The sequence below is a fragment of the Drepanopeziza brunnea genome, assembly GCF_022702325.1.
Source record: "Drepanopeziza brunnea f. sp. 'multigermtubi' strain 214-2 chromosome Unknown ctg12, whole genome shotgun sequence".
Lineage (NCBI taxonomy): Eukaryota > Fungi > Ascomycota > Leotiomycetes > Helotiales > Drepanopezizaceae > Drepanopeziza > Drepanopeziza brunnea.
This window is the reverse complement of record NW_027094075.1, coordinates 1,726,230-1,753,142: the sequence shown is the minus strand read 5'-3', so window position 1 is coordinate 1,753,142 and position 26,913 is coordinate 1,726,230. Positions and strand designations below refer to the sequence as shown.

The 26,913-nt window shown below is 50.4% G+C and overlaps 8 protein-coding genes across 9 annotated transcripts; 4 read left to right on the top strand and 4 right to left on the bottom strand.

The window, feature by feature from the left end:
* Window positions 1–2,203: 2,203 nt before the first annotated feature.
* L3040_007218 (uncharacterized protein) lies at window positions 2,204–4,478 on the top strand (the record flags this gene model as incomplete). Its single annotated transcript, XM_066156196.1, has 3 exons — window positions 2,204–2,232; window positions 2,918–3,146; window positions 3,246–4,478. 3 exons carry the CDS (start codon window positions 2,204–2,206, stop codon window positions 4,476–4,478), a joined length of 1,491 nt encoding a protein of 496 aa, XP_066011002.1.
* Window positions 4,479–7,292: 2,814 nt separating this feature from the next.
* L3040_007217 (uncharacterized protein) lies at window positions 7,293–8,449 on the bottom strand (the record flags this gene model as incomplete). The annotated part of the gene is made up of 2 exons (XM_007296119.2): window positions 7,293–7,714; window positions 7,765–8,449. 2 exons carry the CDS (start codon window positions 8,447–8,449, stop codon window positions 7,293–7,295), a joined length of 1,107 nt encoding a protein of 368 aa, XP_007296181.2.
* A 955-nt stretch (window positions 8,450–9,404) lies between these two features.
* On the top strand, window positions 9,405–10,328 carry L3040_007216 (uncharacterized protein; the record flags this gene model as incomplete). The annotated part of the gene is made up of 5 exons (XM_007296118.2): window positions 9,405–9,419; window positions 9,586–9,697; window positions 9,825–9,962; window positions 10,034–10,193; window positions 10,244–10,328. 5 exons carry the CDS (start codon window positions 9,405–9,407, stop codon window positions 10,326–10,328), a joined length of 510 nt encoding a protein of 169 aa, XP_007296180.1.
* A 555-nt stretch (window positions 10,329–10,883) lies between these two features.
* On the bottom strand, window positions 10,884–12,021 carry L3040_007215 (uncharacterized protein; the record flags this gene model as incomplete). Of its 2 annotated transcripts, XM_066156194.1 has the most annotated exons (6): window positions 10,884–10,999; window positions 11,199–11,361; window positions 11,427–11,546; window positions 11,660–11,689; window positions 11,774–11,873; window positions 11,924–12,021. In XM_066156194.1, 6 exons carry the CDS (start codon window positions 12,019–12,021, stop codon window positions 10,884–10,886), a joined length of 627 nt encoding a protein of 208 aa, XP_066011000.1. The 2 variants fall into 2 exon arrangements, with proteins under 2 accessions (XP_066011000.1, XP_066011001.1); XM_066156195.1 differs by lacking the exons at window positions 11,660–11,689; window positions 11,774–11,873; window positions 11,924–12,021 and having other exon boundaries at window positions 10,884–11,036; window positions 11,433–11,530.
* Window positions 12,022–12,528: 507 nt separating this feature from the next.
* Window positions 12,529–13,443, bottom strand: L3040_007214 (uncharacterized protein; the record flags this gene model as incomplete). The annotated part of the gene is made up of 3 exons (XM_007296116.2): window positions 12,529–12,835; window positions 12,943–13,257; window positions 13,316–13,443. The coding sequence occupies 3 exons, from the start codon at window positions 13,441–13,443 to the stop codon at window positions 12,529–12,531; spliced, it is 750 nt and encodes a 249-aa protein (XP_007296178.2).
* Window positions 13,444–14,673: 1,230 nt separating this feature from the next.
* Window positions 14,674–17,516, bottom strand: L3040_007213 (uncharacterized protein; the record flags this gene model as incomplete). Its single annotated transcript, XM_007297851.2, has 3 exons — window positions 14,674–14,806; window positions 14,868–17,331; window positions 17,393–17,516. 3 exons carry the CDS (start codon window positions 17,514–17,516, stop codon window positions 14,674–14,676), a joined length of 2,721 nt encoding a protein of 906 aa, XP_007297913.2.
* Window positions 17,517–20,433: 2,917 nt separating this feature from the next.
* L3040_007212 (uncharacterized protein) lies at window positions 20,434–23,060 on the top strand (the record flags this gene model as incomplete). Its single annotated transcript, XM_007297850.2, has 3 exons — window positions 20,434–21,648; window positions 22,202–22,509; window positions 22,559–23,060. 3 exons carry the CDS (start codon window positions 20,434–20,436, stop codon window positions 23,058–23,060), a joined length of 2,025 nt encoding a protein of 674 aa, XP_007297912.2.
* A 1,369-nt stretch (window positions 23,061–24,429) lies between these two features.
* Window positions 24,430–26,873, top strand: L3040_007211 (uncharacterized protein; the record flags this gene model as incomplete). The annotated part of the gene is made up of 8 exons (XM_007297849.1): window positions 24,430–24,743; window positions 24,806–25,161; window positions 25,245–25,420; window positions 25,476–25,679; window positions 25,739–25,882; window positions 25,954–26,193; window positions 26,312–26,495; window positions 26,635–26,873. 8 exons carry the CDS (start codon window positions 24,430–24,432, stop codon window positions 26,871–26,873), a joined length of 1,857 nt encoding a protein of 618 aa, XP_007297911.1.
* Window positions 26,874–26,913: the final 40 nt, after the last annotated feature.

Here is a 26,913-nt window from a genome sequence, read left to right as displayed (position 1 = left end):
ATACCGTAGCTTCCTTAATTCGAACGTCGTAGTTGCAACGAGCGCGCTACTTAAATAGATCTGTATCTATATTAGAATCGAGTATACCGAAGCCGAGGTCGTTAAATGTAGCGTTAAGCAGCGAGTAGATTTGGCTGGGCGGGCCCACTCAAAAAGTAGGTTGAGGCATGGGAAATACAACTCCACTTTCTTCGAGGCATGGGAAATAATCGACCTCTACACTCGGTATTATATTAGGTTTTCTTTTGGAGTTTGGGCTTTTGCATTGGACCTTTTCCTTTTCTCTTTCTTGTTCTCGGCTGACTCCGGTCCGGCCTCGACCCCTGTCGCTACGCGACTTGAACAGCTGGCTTCTAGCTAGCTACAGCAGTCTGTACCTGCTTGACTCTCTTTTGTGGTTTTCCCTTGACGAAAGATTTCTTTCTATATGATCCATCCTATCCGTAAGGGAAGGGCGCATGCGACAGTAGCCTACGCTACAGCACTATGAATTGCTTTCTAAGGCCTTCTTGTATGTAACTCCTTAGCTTAGCACGTCGCCGTACCTTATGGGAGGTCCCAGGGCGGCAGGCTTCGCCTGCTACCCGCCCGACGTAAATAAATACAACAACAACAACAACAACAACAACAACAACCTCTACACTCGGTAGTTGTTGATTCTAAGTTATTACTTTGAGATCTTCCTGAGCTCCATGTGATCCCCCACGCTCCCGTGAGTCCTCAGGTAATCGCTTAAGGTCGTCACACTTTTTTCGCTTCTACAATTGTAATTTTTGCCTAATAAGTATTATTTTACTTGTTTTAATACTAGAAATGTATAATATTTTTTGTAAAAAAATAAGATTCGCTCACCCAGTATCTTATTTTCATTATCATAGCTTTTTTTCGTTATTGATTAATTCTTAATACAAATCGCGATTTTCGATTTTTTTCGATAAAGAATCAAAAACTTTGGGTTTTTTTACGACTTGCAACTTAAATAACTTAACAACAGAAGGAGCTATACTATTAAAAATTAAATGTATTAATCGGCGGAATCGACCTCTTTAACAGTATGAGAATTTTAATACCATGGCTTTATTCGTTATTAAGTTATTTCCAATACAAGTTGAAATAATTGAAATGGGACACTTGCTTGCCCTGACTGTTACCGAGAGCCCGTAGGTAAAAAGTCAGCGGCGCACTGACTATTACTGGCCCGCACGAGATAACCACGCGCCCAGATATTGTCCGAGATCATATTGTAGAGATTCCGCAATCTGTTATCCATTTGGATAATGAGATGGATACAAAGACAGAGGTTTGACGCCCGGAATGCGTTCTATAGTATTCATACTATCGCATTCTATTCGACAGCTAGACGGACGAGGACGACGACTTGGCCTTTGACAGTCGGTAGCTTCCGTGTCTGCCGTACCTGCCGTACCTGCCGTGCCTGCCGTGCCTTCCTCTCCTAGTTGAAGCTCGGCTGATTGATTTTCCGTATCGGTCTTTTGTTCTTCCGATACGAATACCGTCATACGTATCCTTCTCCACATGACGGCATTTGTGAAACAAGATTCATCTACAATTTCATCTATTGCTCTCGAAACCCAAGACATAGACCCAGACCCAAGCCCATTTCCCATACGTCTGTTGCTGCAACAACATGTCAAGGTACAGTAGAGAAAGCAAAACGAAAGTAGGGAGGTGGACTACTGGTAAGGCATGACGAGCTTACCATAAAGTCCCTGCCTGCTACCCATTGATACTGACCAATATCATCGTCAACGTCAACGTCAACGTCAACATCAACGTCAACATCAGCACCAACATCGCCATCCGCCATTTTGGTTGCGGGGACCTGGGCCCTACCTCACTCCATCTCTAAGCGCTCTCCCGATATCCCAGCGGCGAGCGCCAGCTCGTCCCTAGGATCGATCTACTCGGTACACTTCTCTCTTGCTGGCTCTCACTCAACACTCACTCAAGACGCCCGGACACCCATCCTCATCACGCCCCCCAACATACCACCTCTCGTGCTGGGTTCGTCCTCGTCCAACAATCCCTTTCACAAGGGTTCCTGAGTATGCAACCAGCCGGTGCAACACGATCGTGACGGAACCCGCTCAGTATTCGGCGGCGGAGATCTGCACCATCTTCCCTCTTCGTGGCTGTCGGACGGTCGGACGATCGGGCGGTCGTCCACATCGCACTCGGCAGGATGGATACGGCTCTGATCACGTTTATGGCGTGCGTACCTTTGGCCCCCTTTTTTTTTTCCCTTTTTTTTTCTCTCCCCTTTTTCCCTTCTTCCCATTTTTTCTTCTCCCTTATTTCTTCTCCCTTTTTTCTTTCTTTTTTGGCTCTGCGTGCGTGCGTGCGTTGCTTGGTGATGAAAAGTTTTGAATTCCACGCGCAATCACGTTTGTTCCTCGTGGGTTTAGGGGATCTTGTGAACCCCATATAAACACGTGATCTGGACCGAAAATTCTAGAAGGATTGTCGAGTCCCTGTCAGTGCTCTATCTGCTGCTGGGCAAGGATTAGCCGCCTTGTCCGTTGGGAAACCAAGCATTTGGTATTCGTGGACCCATGTCACGATGCATCCGGAGTCTGACTTTAAACATCCGTACTTTATTTACTTTATTTTGGGCCGGGGTCAGCCAGTTTCATGTTTACTTCTCTCCATCCTTCCCGTTATCAATCTGACTCACCCCGTCTCTCCCTATTCTCTAATCCCGATTCCCTATTCCCTATTCCCTACGTATTCTCTCCCTCCTCCCTCCTACCCCCTCCCTCCTACCCCCTACCCCCTCCCCCCTCTTCCCCGTCTCTCCGTCTTCCCGCCAGCCAATCCGTCGGGGCTTCTTTCCGGATTTACCTGGCTGCTTGTTGATGTTGGTTTCACGTAGCTAACCCCTATCAACCTGCCACAGCCAAATCCCCCCCCACAGTCGATCCGTTAACCTGATTGGATCGTGGGACAACTTTAGCAAACGCTACCCGATGGAGCGAGACACTAAACGATCCAGCAGCCAATGGCGTGGCTGCTACACCTTTGCTGATATCATCTGCGATGGGGACGATGATGGGCACCCGTCCAATGGGGAGCGCCGGCCGAAACGCAATGGTGGTTTGAAGATGGGGGCCACCTATTATTACTACGTATGTATACCTACCTACTACGTATTGTAGTTGCTAGGTCGATCGCTCTTTCCCTTTTCCGCAAGTGTCCAGGACTAAGAGAGAGACCCAACCACCCAGTACGAGCTGGACGATGGCACCGAGTATCACGACGAGTTGATCCCGTCCACGACTGCCTGTCCATATCTCCCCGGTCAGCCCGTCAACCTTCTCTGTGTGCCCATCGAAGTTCAACCGCTACGGCGTCGAAGCGCATCAATGAGCTCCATGGCCAGCGGCGATATCAAGACCATGAACCCGGCGGATAAGTTCATGACCCCGAGAGCACCTCCGCCACCACCGGTACCACGGCTGAACACCTCATCCGCAGTCCTGACGAAGAGGCGCTCGGCACGTTCGCTATCGCCCAAGCCGGAAAAGTCAGCATGGCCAACACGAATGTTCTTTGGTCGGAGAACCCCAGAAAAATCACCCATATCGCCGGTAGATAGACGTGGCAGGCCGACGTTTACGCGTACGCCACATAGGAGGGCCAACTCGGCCGTATCTTCTCTCACTCGACCAGTACCGGAGGACGCGAGGAAGGTTATGTCGGGGGATGCATCGGCGCAGAATCTTTTGAAGTCATTATCAACATCCCGGGATCCCTCGCCGCTGCGCCAGCTCACTGCCCTCGAGATACCCGACGAGATTGTAGAGGAAGCCGAGGACGACGACAATTTCGCCAGCGAACTCACCCGCCTGTCCTTGCTACATCTCACTCCTCTCGCGCCTCCGCCCGGAGCCCGCTCTCTCACCGTGCCCCCGCCCGGATCCCGCTCTCCCCTCATGCGCCTCCGCGCCACCTTGCGCAATACATCCAAGCCCCTGCCCCAGCTCCCAGAAGAAGAGGATGACGTCTCGTCCCCCTCGTCCCATACTGTTCAGCCTGCCTTACCCAATCCCAAGCTCCCACGATCGCGCTTCTCGGCTTCGACTTTCGCGTCTGAAGTTACCTCGCCGACAGATAGTCATTTCAGCTTCAGCTCCGCCTACTCCACGACTTCGGACATTGATGCTGATGATGACATGGGTAGCGGTGACGAGTTCACGTACAGTCCTACCTGCAAGGTGCAATCCATAGGCTTCGGGTTCGGCGGCTACAGTCTCCCAGAATCGGACTACGGCTCTGAGCAGACTCTGTGCAAGCAACCCCCGCTAGGCCAGGCCAACAACCGCGCGACCTTCGGAGCGGGCATGACACATTTCGCAGGCGCGGGTGCGAGTGCGCAGGCCGAGCCGGTGAGCTCGCACCGGCTTTTGATGAACGAGATGGGATACCTAGGGGATGTGATTGAGGGGAAGGAGGTGTAGGAGAGGAGGGGGCCGGGCTTCTGTCAGTCTTTCTATCTAATTACCTCCATGAGACCTTGTCTGGCACACAGGTATCTGGTTTTCACGATGAGGGTGATAAGAGGGGGATAAAAGTGGAGAATGCAGCGCACTCTTTGCACAAAGTTGTTGATCGACTCGTTCTCCTCTTCTATTTTCTTCTGTTCATTCGTGTTTTCCTCGATCTTCTTCACTTTTCTCTTTTTGACCCTAATTTTACACCCCCTTTCTTACTTATGTGGTTGGGCCTGGGCTACTTGCTACCTGCGGTGATTTTTACTTGCTTCTTTGCTTACTTGCTTGCTCGAAAGAAAGCGGGTGTCGTTCTAGGAAGGGTGTGATTCTTCTGGATGGTTAAATTGAGATTACGATTATGGGTGTTACTCCCCTCCTCCCCCCCCCCACAGTTTGGCATCTAGCGTCGGAGTTCTCATTCCCCCGTGTTTCCTTCTTTTCTTTACCCCATCATTTTCAATGTGGCTTTGAGGGGGCTAGCCGGGGTGGGCATCTTGAGGGTGGGACTGTTTGTTTGATGTCACGTCATGTGATGAGCTTCGCGCATGCCTATATGAGAAAGGGGTGTGGTACCTAGATGTGTATACGGATGGAGTTGGGTGGATGGGTGGATGGCAGATGAGACTACGGTAGATGGCATAGAATGAAGGGGTGGGATGAGATCAGATGAGACGAGATGAAATAAGATGGGACGGGATAGCGTAAAGGATAAGGTTGAAGGGAAAGGGGGAGGTGGAAGGGAAGGAGATGGAAATACACCGCTTTATGAACAAAGTGCACATTCTCTCTTGTTTTCGGGTGGTTTTTTTTGGCGGGGGGGGCGGGGATAAAGGTTGTGGAGAGGAGAGGAGGGGAGTTGTTTCAGCTGTATTAGAAGTATGTGAATGAAAGAGATGGAAAGAAAAAGGTGTGTGGGGGGGGGGGGAGGTTTGAGGGCAGTGGGAACTTTGTGAGACACCGAATGAAACGAGACATAAAACGAAGCACCGGATGAAACCGAAACCGCCGTGAAAAGAGAAAGGGAAACAAGGAAGGAAAATCTTGAATGGGGATATCACGTATGGGTAAGAGAAGATCGGCTCTCCCGCCAGGTAACGCCAACCCGGCAATCCATCCACCGGCAATCAAACCGCCAGGCCGCAAGGGGAAAATCAACGGACGGAGCAGGGTCCGAGGAGAAGCGACAGCTACTTGGTAGATGGGTATACATACTACTAGATCCTGGGGGGGGGGGGGGGGATGGCAGCGAGCGAGATGGATACTGTTGATGATGTGAGTGAGGGAGGGGGGCACCTCCGTAGAGGATGTAGGAAAGAATGTAGAAAAGAAAGAAGAAGAAGAAAGAAGAAGGGAAACGTAATCGTAATTGCAAATGTAGATGTAAACGTAAACGTACTGCAGATACGAGGGATCGGTGGATGAGTGAACGAGGATTTCTTGGAGAGAGGTGGGGGGTAAGGGAGAGAGGGAGAGAGAGGGAGGGAGGGAGGGAGAGACAGAAAAGGAAGGAAGGAAACATAAAAAAAGAAATGAATGCGTATAACCACTTACTTGACCTACTTCACTGACTGTACCCATTATGAGCCCCCGCCCTCCTCCTCCTCCTCCTCCTCCCCCATTTTTCCTTCCCTTGCCGAAAAAAAAAAATAAAAATTAAAAAATTAAGCGAGACAAATAACGCGAACCCAAGCGAACGACACCAAGCGAACGACACCAAGCGAACGACACCAAGCGAACGACACCAAGCGGCGAACGAAACCCATACCCCCCCCCCCCCCCCCCCCTTCCCCACACCCCACAGTGAAACGGGAGAGGCACGCCTTCTCCATCCCCTCCTCTGAAACAGGCTCGGGAACAGGCTCGGGAACAGGTTCGGGGAGCGCGGAGGAGGAATGAAAAGGCCGGAAAGGCCGGATGGGAGTGGGATTGGGAGTGGAGATGGAGATGGAAATGGAAATCGGAATCGGGAACGAAGTTGAAGCTGATGAGGGTAAGGATGATGAATGATAGTGAATAGCTAGGCGGGCGCAGAGGAGAGGAGGGGAGAAGAAGGAAAACAGAGAGAGAGAGAGGAGAGAGAGAAGGAGAAAAGAAAAGAGAGAAGAGAGGGGGGAGAGAGAGAAGAAAAAGAAAAAAGAGAGAGAAGAAACAGAAAAAAGAGAGAGACAAGAGAGAGGAGACAATACTAATGCTAGCAGGACTGCCGCAGTTGTGCGTGGCCTTCTTCTCTGGACCCCAAGTCAGGTTCGCTCGCTCGCTTGCTTTTGTTTTACTTTCATTCAACACTTGGTTGGTGATGCTGCTGCTGCTGCTGCGTCTGCTACGCACATGATATACGCACGCAAGTACACTCTAGTGTATAAATGACATGGAGGGGAAACAGGAAAAACAAAAATAGAGATGGACAGTGTCAAGATTACTGAGGCAGGTTATCCTACACCTCTGCCCTGCCCGAGACAAATACAAGGAAGAAGTTATCCACGTCTAATTCTTCCTCTCGCCTCCGTTGTATGGACATGTATGTGTACACTGTCAATCAATCAATCAATCAAATCAAGCTGCTCCAATCCCGATCTCCAGAGCGCCAGCCTGCTTGCCTTCCAAACACATCCAAGACGTATAAGTCCCCCAAACACCAAGCGACATGAACGAGCGGATGTCGCAATCGAAAAAGGAAGAAAAAAAAGAGAAGGCAAAATAACATGGCTCCGGTCAATATGCTACATTCAATTACCCCCCATATCTCTATCTGCAAAACACCAATCAGCGATCTGGGGGGTCCTATGACAATTTGACGTTGTCGGCATCGACTTTGAGCTGTGCCGCCTTGCGATCTCGTGCATACCGCGACGTCGTGTCGCCCTTCCACATCGTGCCCAGTAGCCCGTCCCAGAACGTAAAGAAGGGCTGCGAGAAATTCGTCTTGATGCCCCAACTCTGGTGATGGATATCGTGGTAACCGGCATTATTGCTGGTGAGGTGTTGGATCGGGTCCCAGGGCAGCGCATAGCCGCAATGGTCATCCACGGTCTTCAACGTAGATAGCGAAAAGAAGATCATGCCTTGTCGCGGGGTCAGGCCGGCGACTTTGTAGGCAATGCTGGCGCCGAGGGTATCAAGGAGGAAGCCTTCGAAGGGGTGGTTATACAGGGCGCCGTAGGCGTAGGGGACGTAGAGCCGGTGGTGGCGGGAGTGGAATTGTGCTATCTCCTGTTAGTAGAGGTGGAGGTGAATGTGTAGAGTTGCAACGTACTGTAGAGCCACTTGTTGACATGCATGGCGCGATGCAGGAAGTACTGCCAGGTATCCACAATGACGACGGCGACGAAGAACTGCAGAGCGGGGACCATGTACCAGTACAAAGCCTTTGCGACAGCCATCTCCCAAGCCGCAAACGCCGGCGCTGAGGATCCGCCCACGACGTCCAGTCCGACGGTCAAGGAAGGGTACTTCCCACCGGCGAGCACTGCGGCTAGCATTGGGTGTGTACCGGACATGTTCTTGGAGATTGCGGCTGCGTTGAGACCGATCAGGCCAAGGAGCTGCGGCAGAGCCCTTTGCGCGATCCGTAACCTCGTCGCCCAGCATGCGATGTTGTAATCGTCCTTCCCCGTCATATCCGGCTCCTCCGTCAAGCCCAGGATCGCGGCAACGATGGTCTGGATGACCTGCTGTATGATCACGTCGCGTGCCACTTCATATCGCGAGACATGGTTCCTCTTGAGTATCTCGGCGGGCGTGTGGAGTCGGTACTGCGGCCATATATCGTAGACGTCGATGATGTGGAAGAAAAACGAGGCTATCCAGTATATGAGGGGCAGCAGGACGAGGGAAAGCGTAAAGTCGGACATGTAAGGGATGAGCGGCTGGACCGGAGAGAGCGTATATGAGGGCAGGGGCGGCAGATCGTGCGCGGCAGCCAAAGTGATATTGGCCATGCCGGCGGCGATGTTGATGGAAGCAGGAAGTTGGAAAGTTGGGAAGTTGGGAGTGGGGAGTTGGGAGTTGGGATATATCAACAGGCAGTTATCGTGGTGCACACGAAGGAGAGTTGTGATGGGTGGACGGGGGAGCGTAGGATCGAGGAGGGCAATTTGGGTTATATTTTGGGTCTGGGCTGGCTGGTCCTCGTTCTCGCTCTTGTCCCAGGCCACGCCACGCCAGCTATCAAATCTCGCTTAGCTGGGGTAGTATAGCTCTTGTATCCGCCTTCTGCCTTCACTGAGATAGGGGTAGAGAAGGGGAGAGAAGAGGCGACGAGGATAGGTAGTAGTTGATGATCCGTTTGATATGGGGAGAAAGATTTGAGTTGAGATGGGTGGAGTTGAGCTGAGTTGGTCAGAGTTAAGTGTGTTTAGCTTAGCCACAAGAGCGAGGGAGGGATGAGGCTGTCGACGGGTCGGCACTCGGAAGTCGGAAGTCGGAACTCGGACGTTGTTATGATCGCAGTTCTACGTACTAGTTAAGTAAAACGTCGCGGGAAGTTGTTGGTTTTACCGTGTCGGTTCACAGTCATGCATTGCGTCGAGGTGAGGTTTGAGATTTTGAGCTGTGGTGGCGAAACGGGCCTGAATGCCTTGCCTGCCTGATGTGTGCCTGGTGGATGCCTTGAGGAGAATAGATGCCTGGATATTGGCCTGAGGCTGCCAGACCAAAAGTCCGTCCCGATATTGACGCTAGCCCCAATCGAGCCAAGTCGGAGCCCCTCCACCAAGCCCTCCCGCGATTTTTTCCCCCCAAAGGGCCAAGTCCACGTCCAAGTCCAAGTCCGTCTCGCAAGTCCCATTCAGCCCACCACCACTAAATTTTCTTCACTTCCGCCAGATCCTCTCCTCTCTCTCGCTTTCTCGTCTCTGTCTACATCTCCAACTACATTCCACACATCCCGCCATAATGATCATTTACAAGGTACGCAGTGCCCTTCAACTCCTTTAACACGATCCCCGAACATCGACTTGACCCCGCACCTCCGAACTCGATTTTGGAATAATTCGAAGGAGAGAGAGGAGAAGATGAGAAACATGCGAGCATGCCGGGGGAACAATTCCACTGACCGCGCATCGCAACCACACAGGATATCATCACTGGTGACGAGATCATCTCCGACTCCTATGATCTGAAGGAGGTCGATGGGGCCGTCTACGAGGTCGACTGCGCCATGATCACCCTCGGCGCCGTCGAAGTCAGTATGTATACCTACCCGCAGACCTATCCATCTATCTGCATACCGGAACCCTGCCTGGAGGGGTAGAGCAAGAATGGGAAACAGCTGCGAAACGCTACGGAACCAAAAAGCTGATACGGGCATAATAGACACGGGAGCCAACGCATCTGCTGAGGAGGCCGAGGAGGGCGTCGAGGACGGTGCCGTCCAGGTCAACAACGTCGTTAACTCGTTTCGCCTGCAATCCACTTCGTTCGACAAGAAGTCCTACCTGAGCCATCTCAAGAGTAGGTCGCACGCATCAACGATACCCATCCCATTTTCTCGGGGCGCATAGAACTGATCGATCTGTGCACAGCCTACATGAAGAAGGTCAAGGATGCCTTGAAGGCGAAGAACGCCCCTGAGGAGACCATCGCGGAATTCGAGAAGGGCGCTCAAGCCTACGCCAAGAAGATCGTCGCCAACTTCAAGGACTACGACTTCTACATTGGCGAGTCGATGGACCCGGATGGAATGTAAGTCGGCATTAGCTCTGGAACAGAATTGCACCCGCTAATATGCACAGGGTCATTCTCATGAACTACCGTGAGGATGGGTGCACTCCTTTCGTCACTGTGTGGAAGCACGGTTTGGTCGAGATGAAGGTCTAAAGGGGACTAGCTGGATTGCGTTGGGTTCTTTTCGTTTTCTGCGCTTCCTTAGGCTAGGTGGAGGCATCGCATGTAGCGTGCATCTTCTGCAATCCTTCTTATCATACCACCCAATCAAAAGTACCCTCTAGACTTTGATGCTCTCTGAAAAGCCGCTGAGACGGAGGTCGACTTCGATAGGGTTGAATGTGACTTGTTTTCTTTCTAATACACTGGTCAAGGCTACTCGTCGGTTGCCAGCTGTTAATTCGAGATGCTTTACCGGGTTGCCAACAAGTCGGAAATTTTTCGAAAATACTCAGACAACCGACGAGTAGCGAATACACCTTGCAAGTCCTTCACTCTTAGGCCGACCAGCCTTCTATCGTTCACCGGCTGAGCATACAATCGCCAGGTCGATGGCTAGCACCCAACCGAAACGCATGGTTTGCCGATGGGACAATCGATCCTGCCAAAATAATCCCAGTGATTGAGCGTTGCAGAGCCTTCACAAGGCTCCTGATGCAAATCCGTCGCATTTCTCTTCTTGCTGCGCAAACCGAGATTGAAGTTTGTTTATCGTGCATGCGCGCCACCCATCGATAGAGCAGCCTCGGCGATCAGGGTACGCAGAGGGTTGCCCTTTGCTGTGTTTGCGAGGATCATCTCGAGATCACGAGTTTCATGCTTTCCTGAAGGCAGTTTCGAGGTGCGGATAGATGATGCTATCTACCTATACCATCGCCAAGCTAGGCCGTACTTGTCCGCACGATCCTAGAGAATTGATACACTGCCCGGCCCCCCTCGGTACCGTATTTTTCGAGCGACAGGACGTTTGTAAGTCTGCCTGCCTGCCTTTGATAATAGAGTCATGCCAAACCTCGAAATCACCAACGTCAACCTCGCGGAAGTTCCAGTCAAGAGGCTGCGTCTCTCCTTCCTCGAAGCCGCCGTTGAGGGCTCTGTTAGAGAACGGTAACATGGTGACAAAGCAGATTCTTCGACAGGCTGAAGTGCCTGCTGTCCGGGGCCAGCCCAGATGGCGACTATCGAACTTTGGCTCATCTGTTAGAGCTGGTACCAGGGGGTGATGTAGAGAGAGGGCTTTGCGTGACACACTCTTACTCTGCGGTAGTGAGCTTTCTGGGAGTCTGGGACCAGCGCGGAGAAGCCCGCCTCGGCGAATTCGGTGCCGCGGTTCCGGGTGTGGCTGCGACGGTCATTTTTGGCGGCGTGGAACTTGAGATGTGAGAATGGTTGTCATGCACGCGAAGAGTATCAACGCGGCGTGGTGCTGCGCTTCGTCGAATCTCCCAGGCGGGAGCAGGAGAAATGGGAATCTAGGTTCTTACACCAATAGGAGTCGGCAGTGTGCGATGAGACTGTGTTGAGATTTGCAGAAGAATGTTTAGACTGGTGTCGAAAGAAAATGAAGGGTGGGTGAGATGTTAAACAGTCCTACTTACTACTATCTGAGCTATAGCAAATGTAGAGCACTTTTTTGGGGGGGATGAAGCGTGTGACGATAGAAAGGAGTCGCAGTGCTGCGAAGTTGTGGAAGAAGTTCTACTGGGGTAAGTCTCTTAGCGCCTTGCTTACATCATCATCGCTCCTACTGCCCGGTTTGGCAGGGACGATCTGATGGGCTGCTGGTTATTGCGAGGTCACGTTCACAGCTACTTGACAAGTTTTGAGCTGGAGGTACCGGATACATTCTTTTGGGGTGAGGAGGGGGAGGTGTTTGGTTTGCTGAGACTATGAGACAGTCTCGACAACAGACTTGAGAAGCTCTCCAATCTTCAGGTAGATCGAGTGTGAGGCAGCAAGCTAGACCTACATTCACTCAAATCCACTTATGATATGTCCGGGAACACCCTCACAGCTCCAGATTCAGCGCGAGCGAAGTCTTGCTGAAGTTTCTCCTGTGTTTTCTTCCTGATTGACCCAAGTTCTAGATCACGTTCTTATGTTCATATCATAAACGTATTGGATCACGGGACTGAGAAGGCTGCTTGTGATCATGATTCTCATTTCATGTCTATCATGGAGATGTCCAGGTATGACAGTGTATGAGAAGATTGAGAGACCGATCCATCAGCCGGGTCTCGGTCACCCTGAAGCCAACACTCTCAGCAAACTACTCCTTTACCCGCATGATTATCTTTCCCAGGGAGCAGTGATATTTTTGTAGCTTGCTAAGAAGATGAGTCTCCCTACCCATTCAGTGAATGCCCTTTCGTCCCTTCCCTGGGTTGATCAGATTTCTGCGGAATAGTTCTCTAATCTGATTCAGCATTTCCAGAGCAAACGCGGGAATCTGTTCCTCTTGCTTTGCAAACTCGAGAGTCGTTGGTCCTAAACTAGACAGGATGTTTCCGACAACCAGTCTCCGTAGAGCACTATCATGCCGAGTGGCACGATAAACGAGCTCAACGTAGGTGTCTGTGATTCCGGTTACTCCCAAGTTTTTCAACAGAGGTAATGCTGCTTTGAGCGGCTCTGTGATCAGAATCTCTGCAGCGTAGGTCCTTCATGGCAGATACATCAGCCACCGCTCAATCAGGAAGTGGGAAGCTATGTCCAACGAACAACTATTGGAATCCCAAATAGAGAAGTGGGGTTTCTCAGCACTTACATGGAGTACTTGTCTGCATATTCGAGGAAGTCCATGCATTCAGAGACCGTTGCCTTCAGAAAGTTCTCATCGTCTCCAGCCTTTCTCATAAGGAATTTGTCAGAGACGGCTCCGCGAAGCATGAACTCGATCAACATCCAGAAGTCCTCGGGTTTATCGTCTGGTAGCTCGAGCTCCTTCTCGCTAAGTTTCTTGGATCGCATATTGAAACAGGAGTTAAAATAAGGGGAAAAGTGGCAGAGGAGAAGCTTTGGAAGTTTGTGTACTTTCTTCTCTTCGCCAACGATGATTGTGACTCTGGGACCGTCAAACATCCTGCAGAAGAAGTCAGTTCGAATGGCGGGCAGGCAGAAAAAAGACCTAAGAAACTTACTTGACAAGTACCTCTGCTGAGAGACGCTCTGGAGGAAGGTCAAGGCAAGGTTGCGCCATGTTGATGGTTTGTTGCCTTGATGTGGGCGATGGCTGAGGCTGTTTGAAGTCTGAGTTTGAGGATGACATTGTTGGGAGAGTGGGAAGAGAAAAATAACGAAGCCTTGTGGCTTTGTCGCCTTGAGGTAGAAATTTTACTAGAAGATCGAGAGAAAGAAAAGCACCAAAGGGGTATCTGAGCATTCTGTACAAGGGGGGGAAGAAGCATTCATAATCCTCTGGAGTCTCTTAGGTCAAAAACAAAAAAAAATGGACAAGGATAGCAAGCGAGACTCTTCGTTAATCATTCACAAAGCCCCCCTTATGGCCCGCTACAAGTCTACCAAATCAGCCGCTGAGACTGTGTGGTCATGCATCTTCAGCTTCCTCGCCGTCCCTATCCAACGCCGACGCAATATGCATGGCTATTGCGAATTCATGAGGGGCTACTATGCCTCGACTCAGAACGAGCCTCAACTGCCTCTCCCCGAAATACAAGGTACCGTGCGGTAAATAGGTTTATCACACTGACAACTGCACTGTGCAATTGCAGGTCTGCTTTTGCACAACACAAGGCAAATAGCTTCTGCTAGGCATCATACTATCATAAACCTTGAGTCACCAGACACCAAACAAGAGTCCGCCGGGGCAAGCAATGTTGCGAGCTCTGCTCTATCTACATAACATTTCCGCCACGATAGTACTTTGTACTTTTGGGGCATCTCCAAGAGGTACTTCGCATGTATGTGTGTAGGTTTTCAGCCATGATCGTAGGGACACATCCCCCCCCCCCCCCAAAAATAGTTGGAGCAAGCAAACAGCTTTTTTTCGTTAAAAGGTGTCAAGTCCTCTTCCAAGGCCTCCTATCCACCCCTCCCCAAACCCACAAAGCTCACAGACTCCACTTCTCACACTCTGGATTTACGTTACTAACCATGTATACACCCTAAGCCAAGGAAAAACAACTACTACCTACCTACCCACCTACCTACCTATTTATCTGCCTGCTTGCTTCATCTGATATCAACCACCCAATCCAATCCAATTATCTTCACTCACTCATAAACCCATCCATCCATTCGAAGCCACTCCCATAAAAACGAACTAACCGACGAGTATGCAACCGGATCAAACAAGGGCTGAGGGACGCCTAGGTAGGATTGGAGCGGAGTATGACGGTGGAAGAAAAATGTGAGTTGGCATCAGAACTTGGCATCGTAGGTAGGCCCCTTAACACTGACAGACTGATTTGCCGAGGATGGAGTCTATTGGAGCTCAGAGGGCCCCGTCGGTTTCTATGCTGACCTGAATGATATGCAACTACTCGAGAAACGTTATGAAATACGAACTGCAGAACTTGCCATTAGAGACTTGGCGCGCAGGTTTGAACACATACTTCAATTCTCGAAACATGGTCAGGTGAGATTTCAGCTGCCATTCTATGCCCTTCCGCCTTTCGTACGTAACAGCTTGCCCATTTTTATGGCTACCGATATGTGACATTCGCTACCCACAATAAGAACAAAATGAGTCCCAGCCTCAGCTCCAACCTCGTCCCCAGCTTGCCCATAACTCTCTCCAGTACCCCATCTCCGGCCTGTGGCAAGGCCGTAGATAAAGAAACTTCATCCTCACCCTTGAATTTGGGCAAAAGGTGTGACGGGTTCTTCTCCGTGTCATCGCTAGACTCTCGCGTCAAACCTGGAGCCCCTGAACTGGCCCCAACAATCCATCTCGTCAATGTCTGCGTAGCTTCAGCCGTGTGCCAGCTGACCCAGAAAAAGACCGCTGTCAGCAGCAGAGTCTCGACGCGTGAATCCCATATACCCAGCCTGAGCAGACCCTTAGCGTCGCCGGCGAGCCAGATATGGTATTGCAGGATGTACGTCTCAAGCGAGAAGCGGCCAAGCCATGCGAAGAGGACAAAATGGTAATTGCGGAAGATTCTGGTTGAGTTTCGGAGTACGATGAAGCAGAGGATGGGAATAAAGGATATCCCTGGCTGCCACCAGTTGTAGTCTTCTTTCGTGTGTGACTTTCGGAGGAGGACCCAGAGTCCTGGTGGAATACCAAGGGCAACTGCAATTAGGAGAGCCTTGAAAAATCGGTATGTGATGGTGAGCTGAATCAAGTAGTCGGTGATGGAGTTGGGGGTGACCGCACCGGATTGGATGCGGGAGTATCGGAGGTAGAGGGCAGCGATGAGCATGCCGACAAAGACAATATACATGTCGAGAAAAGTGCGGAATCGCCATTCCGTCACATTCCATGAAATAGCACAGGTGTAATTTAGAACGGTAGCAACAAACTCCAGAACCCCGGGTATCTTTGTTAAAGCAGTCGTAAGCGTAGCTGAAACGAGTATCTTCCCAAGCAAAAAATTAAAGTTTGAGTTTTTGTGGTATGCGATTTTGAGCGTAAAGTAAACAACGAGGAACCAGAAGCTGACAAGGGGGGCGAAATAGTAGAATAGGTAGTCGGTACGCATCATGTAGGGCAAAACGCAACTCAGAAGATTGAGTCTGACCAGAACGGCCGCAACACGATGGAAAGAGTAGTCTACCTGCTTTAAGAAGAAAACGGTATGACCAAAACCAGTCATGAAGAGATACGCTGCGATGAACAGTCGTATAATTTGGTAGATCCCAAGATGTTGTGACGCGTGGGTGTAATGGTAGAACAGAACGATGAATTGCATCCAGCCTTTCCATTCATCCGTCTGGTCGCGGGAAAGGAAATCGAGATCTTGAATTTTGGTACCACCAGCAGGCTCTCTGTTCTTTCTTATGGACAAGACGCCCGCAATTATCACAACCAAGCAAGCGATAAGAAATTGGCTGTGCTGGAACAGCTTGTGTCCCTTGTCGAATATCTGCGTACGATCTGCGTAAAAGCAATAGCACAGAACCAGACCGAACACCGCGAGGGCACTCAAGACCTCAGGTTGAGGCAGAAAGCGTGCAACCTGCGTTATACGTCGACGGCGTGTGATCAACATGGTGGGAAATGCTAGCATTCCAGCGAGTATCAACAGCCACTGTACCCTACCAGGCTGAGTATAATTACTACAGCATGTCCGATCAAATGGGTAGCCTCTCGAAGCAGCATCTGCATTACAACGTAAATTGAGAAGGACTTCTGCCTTCGCACGGGCTACGTTCTCAATAACGTGAAGCCCGCTCTCTTCATACTGAACCTTTCCATCCCAGGTCATCAGCGAATAACTCCAGATGACGTCCGCTGTGGAATGAGCCGACACTTGCTGGATGTAGTCATTCATCAGATCGATCTTTTCTGGAGTCATGGTTTCCACTCTCGAGGGGGACAAAGCTTCATATTGGGGTACCTGAATAGGAGCCAAAAGAAGCAGGTTGGGCGACTGTTGCCGAGAGGCCAGGGTCATCGGGACCGGCATAGTGCTATCGTTCTGCGAAAGATGGTCCATGTGTGGAATGATCACATCGATAGAATCCTTGAACTCCTTGAAATAATTCTCCTGGCCGTGTCTCGCATACCACAGTCCCGGGGTGCCAAGCAAAAGGAGCCCGGCACTATCCATATGGCTAGGCTCTTGGGGTTTCACAGGCGAATATGCCCTGAACGCCGTCAGCTCGTCCGTTAACCTGGTCGAATTCAACCATGGATCCCAGAGGAACTGGATCTTGAGGCCACCAGTTACGAATGCAATATCCGTACGTTTCTCCTTCACAGCGAGCATTTCTTGCATCTCATTCTCAGCCCTCTGCTTATCCATCTTCTTCGCAACGGCCCAGAAGATCTGCCGCGTCGTGGAATCCCCAATGAACACCAGCCGCTTGGTGTGGAAGCATTCTTGTATGTCATTCTTCGTGTATTCGTGCATCATACAGCCCGGCGGCTGCCAGTGTTTGTAGAAGTCTTTGCTATTCCATCCTGGGCTTGGGTCGAGCCATCTTCCTTGATTCTGGAGGGCGCTACATTTGAAGGGGTCGGATACGTCTGCAAAGCTGGATGTTAGCAGATGCTGTGGGCTTGGATGGTGAGGACCTTGGGCGCGTACCAACCCAGCAGTATCTGTATATGACGGCGCCGAGAATAACGACAAGGACTACTTGGAAAGTCCGCTCAAGTGTAGCAAGAGCCTGATCGTGGGTCGAGAGAGACTTGGACGTAGATCGGGGCATTGCACTTCATACAACAGAGGCCAACTGCGATTCTCAACATTTGATGTGATGCAGGTCAAACGCGTGGTGTTGCCGATGGTGGATCTGGAATTGAAAGGAGATGGGAGAGCAGAAGAAGAGGTAAAAGGAAGAGGATGAGAAATAGGAAACGAAGGAGATCTGGGAGCAGGTAGAGGTACGGAGGATATTGATACGGACATCCCCAGCTCCAGCTTTATCTTTTCCTGATTTTTTGTTTGCTCCTGCCCAGTACATCTTGGCAGCATAAGCATGAGGAAGGCTCAGCTTGGCCTGTCGGTTGCACTTGCACTTGCACTTGCACCTCTTGCAAGTCCCCTTGTCGTGCCATGCCGTGCCGCAAAGGACCTACCGGTACTACGTGGGTAGTACCTATGTGCCTATCTGACCTCCACTTCTTTTCTCTGTTACTGATATCAAGGTGTAGAAAGAAGGATAGGACAGTTCAGCCACTGAATTAATGAAAAGGCGATCCCGTCGTGTTTAACAAGATCCATCAGACGGATGGCATCTATTCTCTCCGATTGTTTGGTTAAAGATCCCGTTTGATCCGTGTATTCCTGCGGGACGCGTCCGTGATAGCGTAGTAAACATCCCACGTGAGATGTACGTCAGATGTGCCTCAGTGGCACGTGCACACCCTGACCAGTCACGTGTGTTCCTGCCGGAAGCAAATAGGGGCTGGGTAGAGGTACCGGTAGACAGCCCAGCCCAGCCCCGCAGCAACTAATATAGACTAGTGCGCATCGGCGTCCACAAGCTCCGGGCCTAGAATAACCGAGAAAATATTAACTGGACGTCGACTGTTGCTCCAAACCTCATCCTCACGAAATACTTCATCCCACCTCAGCAGCAGCAGCAGCAACTTTTTTTTCGTGTCTCTGCCAATCATGCATCCTCTTCGTATCTTCATGCTCTTACTCTTATATCTCGCTACCAGCTCAACGAAGGACGAAAATAAAATAAAAAGTATAAGGGCTGAGTGCAACAGATTTCCCCCCGCCACAGTGCAAGTAGCAGCTGATCCAAGCACTCTTTAATACACGAGGCTGAAGACTCACCTCGTTATGAATCTTGGCTTCCACGCCGATATCCGTCTAGGATAGCTGAGAGTCTCCTCAAACTCATGTGAATGAGTGAGTGGTTCGACATCCTGAGCCCGAGCTGCGCTCTTCCCAGCCAGCCAGCCAGCCAATCTCCTTCTCCTTCCTCCCCCTTCCATACTTCATTCCCACGTCAATGTTCCCTTCCCCTATCTCTAGCCTTTTCTCCTCTCCTTCTCATCACCATACCAACCCAGATCCCAGTCTTCTGCCTCGCTCGGCCAGTCCTCATCCACCGGCTGGTCTTGAGCTGGATACACATTCAGCTGTATTAGACCAGAGTATCCCTCTCCAACGACCTTTGAGTGCGGAACCACCCCTCTTCTTACATGGGTGGACCTTTTCGCAATTTGTCTGTTGGGACATCAACGTATTCACAATCGAGCATGTCTCTTGCTTCGACAAAGCATGGAGACAGAGATACTGGCCTCCGGGGTGGCGTTGGGTAGGTGGAGGCTGGGAGGTAGATCTCGAAACATGTCCGCTGATCAGTTTTCGTGGGTGTGGAGAAGAGAAGGGGAAGGGGGAAAGGGTTGCTTTTGAGGCATCGAAGCTTCTTTTACGGTGGAATTGAGAGTCCATTATTTCCAGTCTCATATAGCATGCAGACGTCAGCCCGGATAGGAGGCAGTGTAGTAAGTACAAGAACTCCCCGATGCGATCTGAAAGACATGGGATATTGCTCTTATTATCTCGAGGTAGCCGATTGGGGTAGAAGAGACCGAGAATCGCAGAGAGAACCTGTAGACATGATTTTGGAAGCGAGACGTTTGTCGACGTGTCTGGAGCTAAGCTAGCACCACAGATGACATACATTTTGCAGATGAAGAGGTCTGTGGTGAAAATTCGGCTTGGTTGTTCGTGATATTAGAGGAAGAACACTGTTGACTTTGCATTGCAAGAAATTCCATGACTGTCAACAATATGGCGACTGATAATACGGCGAATCCCGAAATCGGAATCCAGCTGATCGAAATTTCATAGCCTTCGTTCTATCATGGAGAATAAGTCTCGACTGGTGATGGTGTAAAGAAAGCCCTTCTTCATACCAATCTCATACATGATATCGAATCCACAAGTAGTGCTCGAGGACTGGCATCGCTTATTAGCTAGCTAGCTATCTTGGTTACGAATCAAAATGATCCAAGACCGTGGCGAAGGCTCCTCCAGCAAGATGAGAGGGGCTCTCCATATTTTCAACATCAGTACTAATCGCAATTACAGAACATACTTGAGTCGGCCAGCATTTAGACCAAGTCGAGACTAATTGAGTGAGGCAGTATCAACTTGAAGATTTGCTTCTTAACAGACCAGATTCAAGAAAACGAGATACAGACGGTCTAATTTCACAAACGGAAGGTATTTCATGTATTTCATGTACATTGTGAAAGGAGCTGAAGAGGGCTTCCTTGCAAGCTCAAGCAAAGTTTTTCCAACCTGAAACTACGTAGTAAATGGAGTTGACGTCAAGAACACTCCATGCTGATGTTCGAGACTCGTTCGAGATTCAGAAACATCATTACAAATCCTCCAACTGGAAATGATGACTCCATACTGTGTTCTCTATGGGCTTAGCTGGCTTGACGAATTCGTGATTGAGACAGCTCAAAGCTGGGAGAAGGAAAATTTGTCGATTGAAAGGTGCTGATTTCTTGGCGAATTATGGGAAGAGACGTTGTTGAAAGGATTCTAAATCGACCCCCAGTTTTACTAATAACCACCTGATCAGTTGCCCCACTACAACCTCTCATCAGTGTGGTCGGCATGCGACGATCCACATCTCCCAGCTTCCAACTATGCCGGATTTCAAGGCGATCTCAAAGAGCGGGTGGCATCCCAAAGGGAAGGATGGGAAATCTAAAGAATCATGGCGAGGAGATTTCAAGGGCATCGATCAGATCGGGAAGCTGTTGGGAAGGGAGAAGAAGAATGGCGGAGCGGACGACGAACATACCTCACGACCATTGCACCAGCTGAAGGACCCCTCCGCATTTGGACCTCCACCCAAGAATGTCAACTATCACGGTGGCGCGGCTCTACCGAACCAGATAACTCCGCATACCGGCGGATGGGGTGCTCCATTGTCAAAGGAGTCTATAGCAGCAAAAGAGGCGGAGGAGGAGGAGGCTGCGCGAGAGGCAGAGGAGGCTGAGACACGCAAAGGACCTCCACTGCCTTATCGATCAAATACTACCGGCTTATCTAATTCGCATCTTCCTCCGCCGCCGGGGCGCAAGGATGGAGCAGACGGCAGACCTCCGGGGCTTCCGCCGCGACTTCCACCAAGACAGAACTCGAATACACTTCCAAGTCCTTCTCCTCCACCCTCATATGCTTCTAAAGACGCCATCCCGGAACCAGATGCCCACCGGGGCATCCTAAATCAAGGCGCTTTGGATAGGCTAGGGTCTGCTGGTGTCTCCATACCTGGATTTGGCATTGGAGGAGGAAAGGCAAAGACACCACTGCCTCCCCCAAACCTCAGCAGAAGTCCAGCACCAAGTCCTGCTCCTGCCAGCAACTCGCAGCTCAACGAGCTCCAATCTCGTTTCTCCCGCATGTCATCCTCCTCATCTCCTAAAGCAGAAGCTCCAAGCGAAGGGACAACTTTTGCTCAGAAGCAAGCTGCGCTAAAGACTGCATCCTCTTTCCGGAATGATCCTTCGTCGGTATCCTTAAGCGATGCCAGGATGGCAGCAAGCACAGCGAACAACTTTCGGGAGCGTCATGGAGAGCAGGTCAAGTCAGGCTGGCAGTCTGCAAACAAGTTAAACGCGAAATACGGAATTTCTGATAAGGCCGCGGCATTCGGAGCATCTAGCTCGCAGGTATCCCAACCTCCAAGCTCCCAGATCGATATGAGGGATAACACTAGTCCTCCTAGTGCGCTGGAGGGGGGGTCTGTAGGCAAGAAGAAGCCACCGCCTCCTCCAGCAAAGAAAAAAGAGTTGATGGGAAGGAAGGAGCCTCTGCCGCCGCCAATACCCATGTCGACTAAACCCAAGCCTCAAGTAAGTGGCAATTATCAGTAGATTAGCGTTATGATGTTTGTTTAGCCATATATATTATCGGCCTGACTCCTGTTGAGTCTGTTGCGCCTGTGTCATGTTTCTGTTACTTTGTTTAGCGAATATAGTATTCTCGGGGCCAGATTCCCAAGACTTCGGAAGTATCCACAAGCATTCATATGTACAAGGCTATGACAGTGTATAGCTAAGTCAAAAGGAGCAGCCTCATCGATATGCTTCTCTTCGAGTACATTACCTTCTTGGTCGTCTCATTTTTTGCGCAATTTTTGAATACAGTAAAAAAATCATTATCATTAAATCCAAATATTATCATGCCAAACAACTTGCCCAAGACAGCAGCGGAACATATCGCTCGCAATCCACTTGAACAGCAGCCAGGGATGTTGTCTCGCTGGTCAGACAAGCTGCATTTCCCTCATCCCATCCCGTATCAAGACCTCGACCCTGCTCTTACGCCCAGACATCACGCTTTGTCCCGAACAATTTTATAAACCACCACCGATACCAAACGAGCGCACTTCCGCTAACTAGTCAGTCATCTAGTTCCCGTGACCGGCCTGTCGATTTAGACCTAGATCTCCAGTCGCTGTGGTTCGTGGACGGGAAGTTCCCGCCCAGCACGATAAATACTCGAATATACAGCAGTACATCAGGCTGGGAATCATCGGGAAGCCGAAAGAAACATTACAAGGTCATCCACATGAGATTCCCGGACTTGTCAAGTTCAAAGATACGGATAACTTGGGATAGTAGCAACCCGGGCTATACTGTCAAGGCAGAGCAAAAACATACCCCGCCACCTCGCCCGTTAAGTCGGCAAGAGCTGGAAGACTGTCGTGCAAAGTACATTCTCTAGTTCACCCATGCAATGAGTAATGCTAACAGGAAGCAGATACTCAGACTCGATAGCAGCATGGTGCGAATCCAAGATGGGCCAACAAGTCGGGAACGGTGAGTGCTGGACGCTAGCAAACGAGGCCTTGAAAGCAGTCGCTCAACAGTGCACATCCCGCGGCCAAGAACCCTGCACTGCCTCCCAAGAACTTGTGCACGGCCACATCCTGTACACATACCGTCCTGCCATCTCACTTAAGCCCGAGCCTGCCGGCGGAATACTCGCAGCTGGCGTTGCACGGGGAGACATCATCCAGATTCTCAGTGCGAGGTTTGAGTCGCCTAACGGCTCTTTCCAGGTAGCTGGTCAGCCAGATCACACGGCTGTCATCACGGGCGTCGAGCCGAATGGGGTCTTGAGGGTTGTGCAGCAGAATACGGGTGGTGTCAAGAGGGTCGTGACGGGGAACTACAACATGTCTGAGTTGACCACCGGAGAAGTCAGGATCTTTCGGGCTGTGGGCATCAACTGGCTTGGGGAGTTGAAAGCTGAGTGGTAAAGAGGTCGAATATGTATGTATGTATGGGGTTGATTGTAAGTACGTGGTGGTTTCTATAGACTTTCTTGACTGTACACTGCACATATGGCAGTTGTATTTATTCTTCCCTCATTTATACTCTGAATAGAAAATAGAAGCGGTGTCTTGTGCCTCAATTCCATCCATGGATAGTATTATCACCAGTATACATTGTTTCGGGCCGATTGTTGCCAATGCCTCGAAGAAAGTGGAACCGTGTACCGCATGCCTCCACCACCCAAATTCGCCTGCCGCTCTATGCAAGCCCATTTCTCCGTGTTTCCGAAGCATTTTGAGGATAGAGAGTAGAAAAGTGGTGAGGCTATTATCGTAGCTTGCTTGTCAGCGAAGTATAAATACACGTAAATGTGAGGTATAGACTGCAAACGAATTGAGAAAAAAGTTTTTTTGCTACTTTTCAACTCGCTTCTTCTAAGCATGACAGTTATTGTTCCTTTTATCAAAGCTCATCTGGCCAATTTAGCTATATCGCTGACAAGATTAAGGTACGGGATTATATCGCTTTCGAAAGGGAAAGGCTTTTCTTAAGAGGCGTAGAAAATCGGATCTGATCTACGCTGAAATCGAAATCTTTGGATAACTCGTCGAAAGTTGCAAGCTGCGCGTCTAATTAAGCGTTGGATATAAAGATGGAGGCCATTTTATGCGTATAAGGAATAAGACGGCCAAAGTAAGTTGGTAGATTGAAGTCCATCTTCCCTTCTTCAAGTGTGCTACGCATCAAAGGAATTTTTTTTCACATTAAAGCGGCGATCAATTCAAGGCGTTGAGGCATGCGGGAACACTGTTCCACTTTCTTCGAGGCATTGGAAACAATCGGCTATTGTTTTGTTGGTGGTTGTGACCGCTCATCCAATTCTTGAGGTGGAGTCGGTGTTGTTATGCTGGATACCGGTACATGACTTTAAGCCTCTGCCCGAGCAGAAATCCTAAGGTCTTGGCGTGGCGAACCTCCCCCTCTTGACATAACACAGCCCTCACATCAACAAGAACTTATGCCAATGGAACCGCATTTATTTCTTGTACAAAGTATCAGTGTTTGCGCTCTCGACAGCAGCTACCAAATCATCGATTCTGCCTATTCTGGCTTATTGTGTTGAAGTGGTTGCGCCGGTTTCTGTGTTTTGTTAGTCAGATCTGGACCAGGTCAGATTGAGTTCCAATATTACAAGCCTTCAGCCCGGTAATCATAGACAGTATCCAGGCACGGATAGATAAGCTTGTCTTCGCTCGCTGCAAATCTGAACGTTTTTCTCCGACCATCTGTTTTATTTACAGTCAATGCCTGCGGTTCCTCCTAGACGCTGCTGAATGAAACCCTCTCTTCGCAATGGAACCAGCACACGCCTCTTCGACGACAGTTGGTCTCGGCTCTGGCTCCCCTCCAGATTCTATCAACCCGATCCCCCCACCGCCAGAAGAAAAGTCTCGCCATGATTATCAGCCTAGGGATCCAACGCCACCAAGGCCAGCTCCAGATTACACTTTCGACGGCTTGACAGGATGGCGACGCTACCGAGTCCTGAGACCGTGTCGAGGCATGTATCATGATATACGTCGCCGTCTACCTTACTACATGAGCGACATCACCGATGCGTTCACGTACCGAACTTTTGCAAGTACTGTTCGCATGTACTTCGTCAAGTAAGCAAGCCTTCCGTAAAACCCCCCAAAACTATAAACTCTGACTAACTACATGTGACCAGTCTCCTCCCAGCCCTGGCGTATACTCTTGACATGGAGCGCCGCACCGGCGGCTTCTATGGCATCAACGAGTCTCTGTTTGCCTCCGCGCTGGCGGCCCTTGTCTTCAGCATTCTCAGCGCCCAGCCCCTGACTATCGTCGGAATCACTGGCCTGATCTCCCTGTTCAACTACACCATCTACGACATCATCAAGGAGTATGATGTGACGCTGTACCCGCGCTTCATGGCCTGGACGGCCATCTGGGCGGCGGTGTGGCACTGGGTGGTCGCGGTGGGAAACCTGTGCGACTACATGCGGTACGTGACGGATTTCTCGAGCGAGACGTTTGGGATGTACGTCGGCATTATCTACATGAGTAAGGGCTTCCTCTCTCCTTCCCCAAGAAAAAATTAAGATGGATGTTTTCTCGATTGTGAATTTATGCTAAGAAAGGCGTAGTCAAGGGTGTAGAGGAGCTGGTGAGCCTGTTCGACGAGTTTGGGAGCGTGGATGGGTATCTGAGCATCGTCATTGCGCTTTTATTTTCGGGGACGGTGTACACTCTCGAGAAAATCGGGACTGGCGTGCTGGCGAAACCGTGGATGAGGGGGTTGCTTGCTGATTATGCTTATCCTGTAAGTACATCGCTTTTCAACTTGCCAACAACATTCGCTAAATTTTTTCCCCTAGATCAGTACTATCTTCTGGGTGGGCTTTGCACATATCCCAGGAACTATCAAGAGAGCAAACATCAGCAGGCTTGACATCACCCGAGCGTTCTATCCAACGCTGCCTCGAGACTGGCTGATTGAGTTTTGGACGCTGGATGCGAAGTGGGTCTTCGTCGCTATGCCCTTTGGGTTCTTGGTCATGTTACTTTTCTACTACGACCACGTAAGTTTCTCCGTAGACCGCCGTCGATATCTCAGGTTCCGAGTTGACCAGCAGAGCAGAATGTCAGCAGTCTGACCGCCCAGGCTAAACAATACCCTCTCAAGAAGCCCGGTGGGTTTCACTGGGATTTCTTCCTCCTGGGGTGCACAACATTCATCTCAGGCATCATTGGCATCCCCTTGCCCAATGGCCTCGTTCCACAGGTATGTCAGACAGACAGACTTACTGCAGATTCAAGAGAGCTCGAAAATCTACTTAAGCTGATATTCTGCAGGCGCCAGTCCATACCGAATCCCTCACAGTCTACGAGACCGACCTCAAGATCATCACCACCGAAGAAGGCGAAGGGCACGAGATTCGCAGACCCGTCATCAGAGCCTCCAAGGTCGTCGAGCAGCGCATCTCTCATCTGCTCATGGGTCTCGCTATTATAGGCACCATGACCGGCCCGCTCTTGACGGTCCTGCACACCATGCCGCGAGCACTTTTCGCCGGTGTCTTTTTCGTCGTCGGTGTAAGTGAGCCATCATCTATCTCTCTCTCGCCCATCTTGCGACGAAAAACCCTGTTTGTTTTCTGTGATTGATTGACTGACTGACTGACTGACTGACTGACTGATGTGTTCGACGCAGTGGGGTTCGATCGAAAGTAACGGCATCACCAAGAAGCTCCTCTTCCTGATAAGCGAGCGCCGCTTCATCCAACCAGCCGAGCCCCTGCTCCGCATCCGTCGCCGCAAGATCTGCCTCTACCTCGCTTGCCAGATCGTCGGCTGGGCTCTCCCAGTAGCCATCTCTCAGACTATTGCTGCCATTGGTACGTCTCCCATCCCCATCCCCCTTTCCCTCCTCTTTTCCTCCTTCCTGCTTTCCTGCTGGGAACTGAATCGACCCCCCCCTCCCTCTCTCGTTGGTTGCCACCACTCGGCTAACCGCTTCTCGTCCAAAACACAAAGGCTTCCCGGTACTGGTCTGCGTCTTGATTCCCTTCCGCTGGTGCCTGATGCCAAGGTGGTTCACGGTCAAGGAGCTGGAAGTCATGGATGCCTTGACCGCTGACAACGAGGTTGTGCTGGCCAGTCTCGGTGGTGCGCCACGGCTACCCTGCTCCTCAACCGCGGACGGGTATGCATTAGAGCGGGGGTTCAGTGGTGGTAAGACGGCGAGATTGCAAGTTGCGACCAGTCATCAATAGACAATAGACTAGAGACGTACTCTTTTTTCCTTTTAAGAAT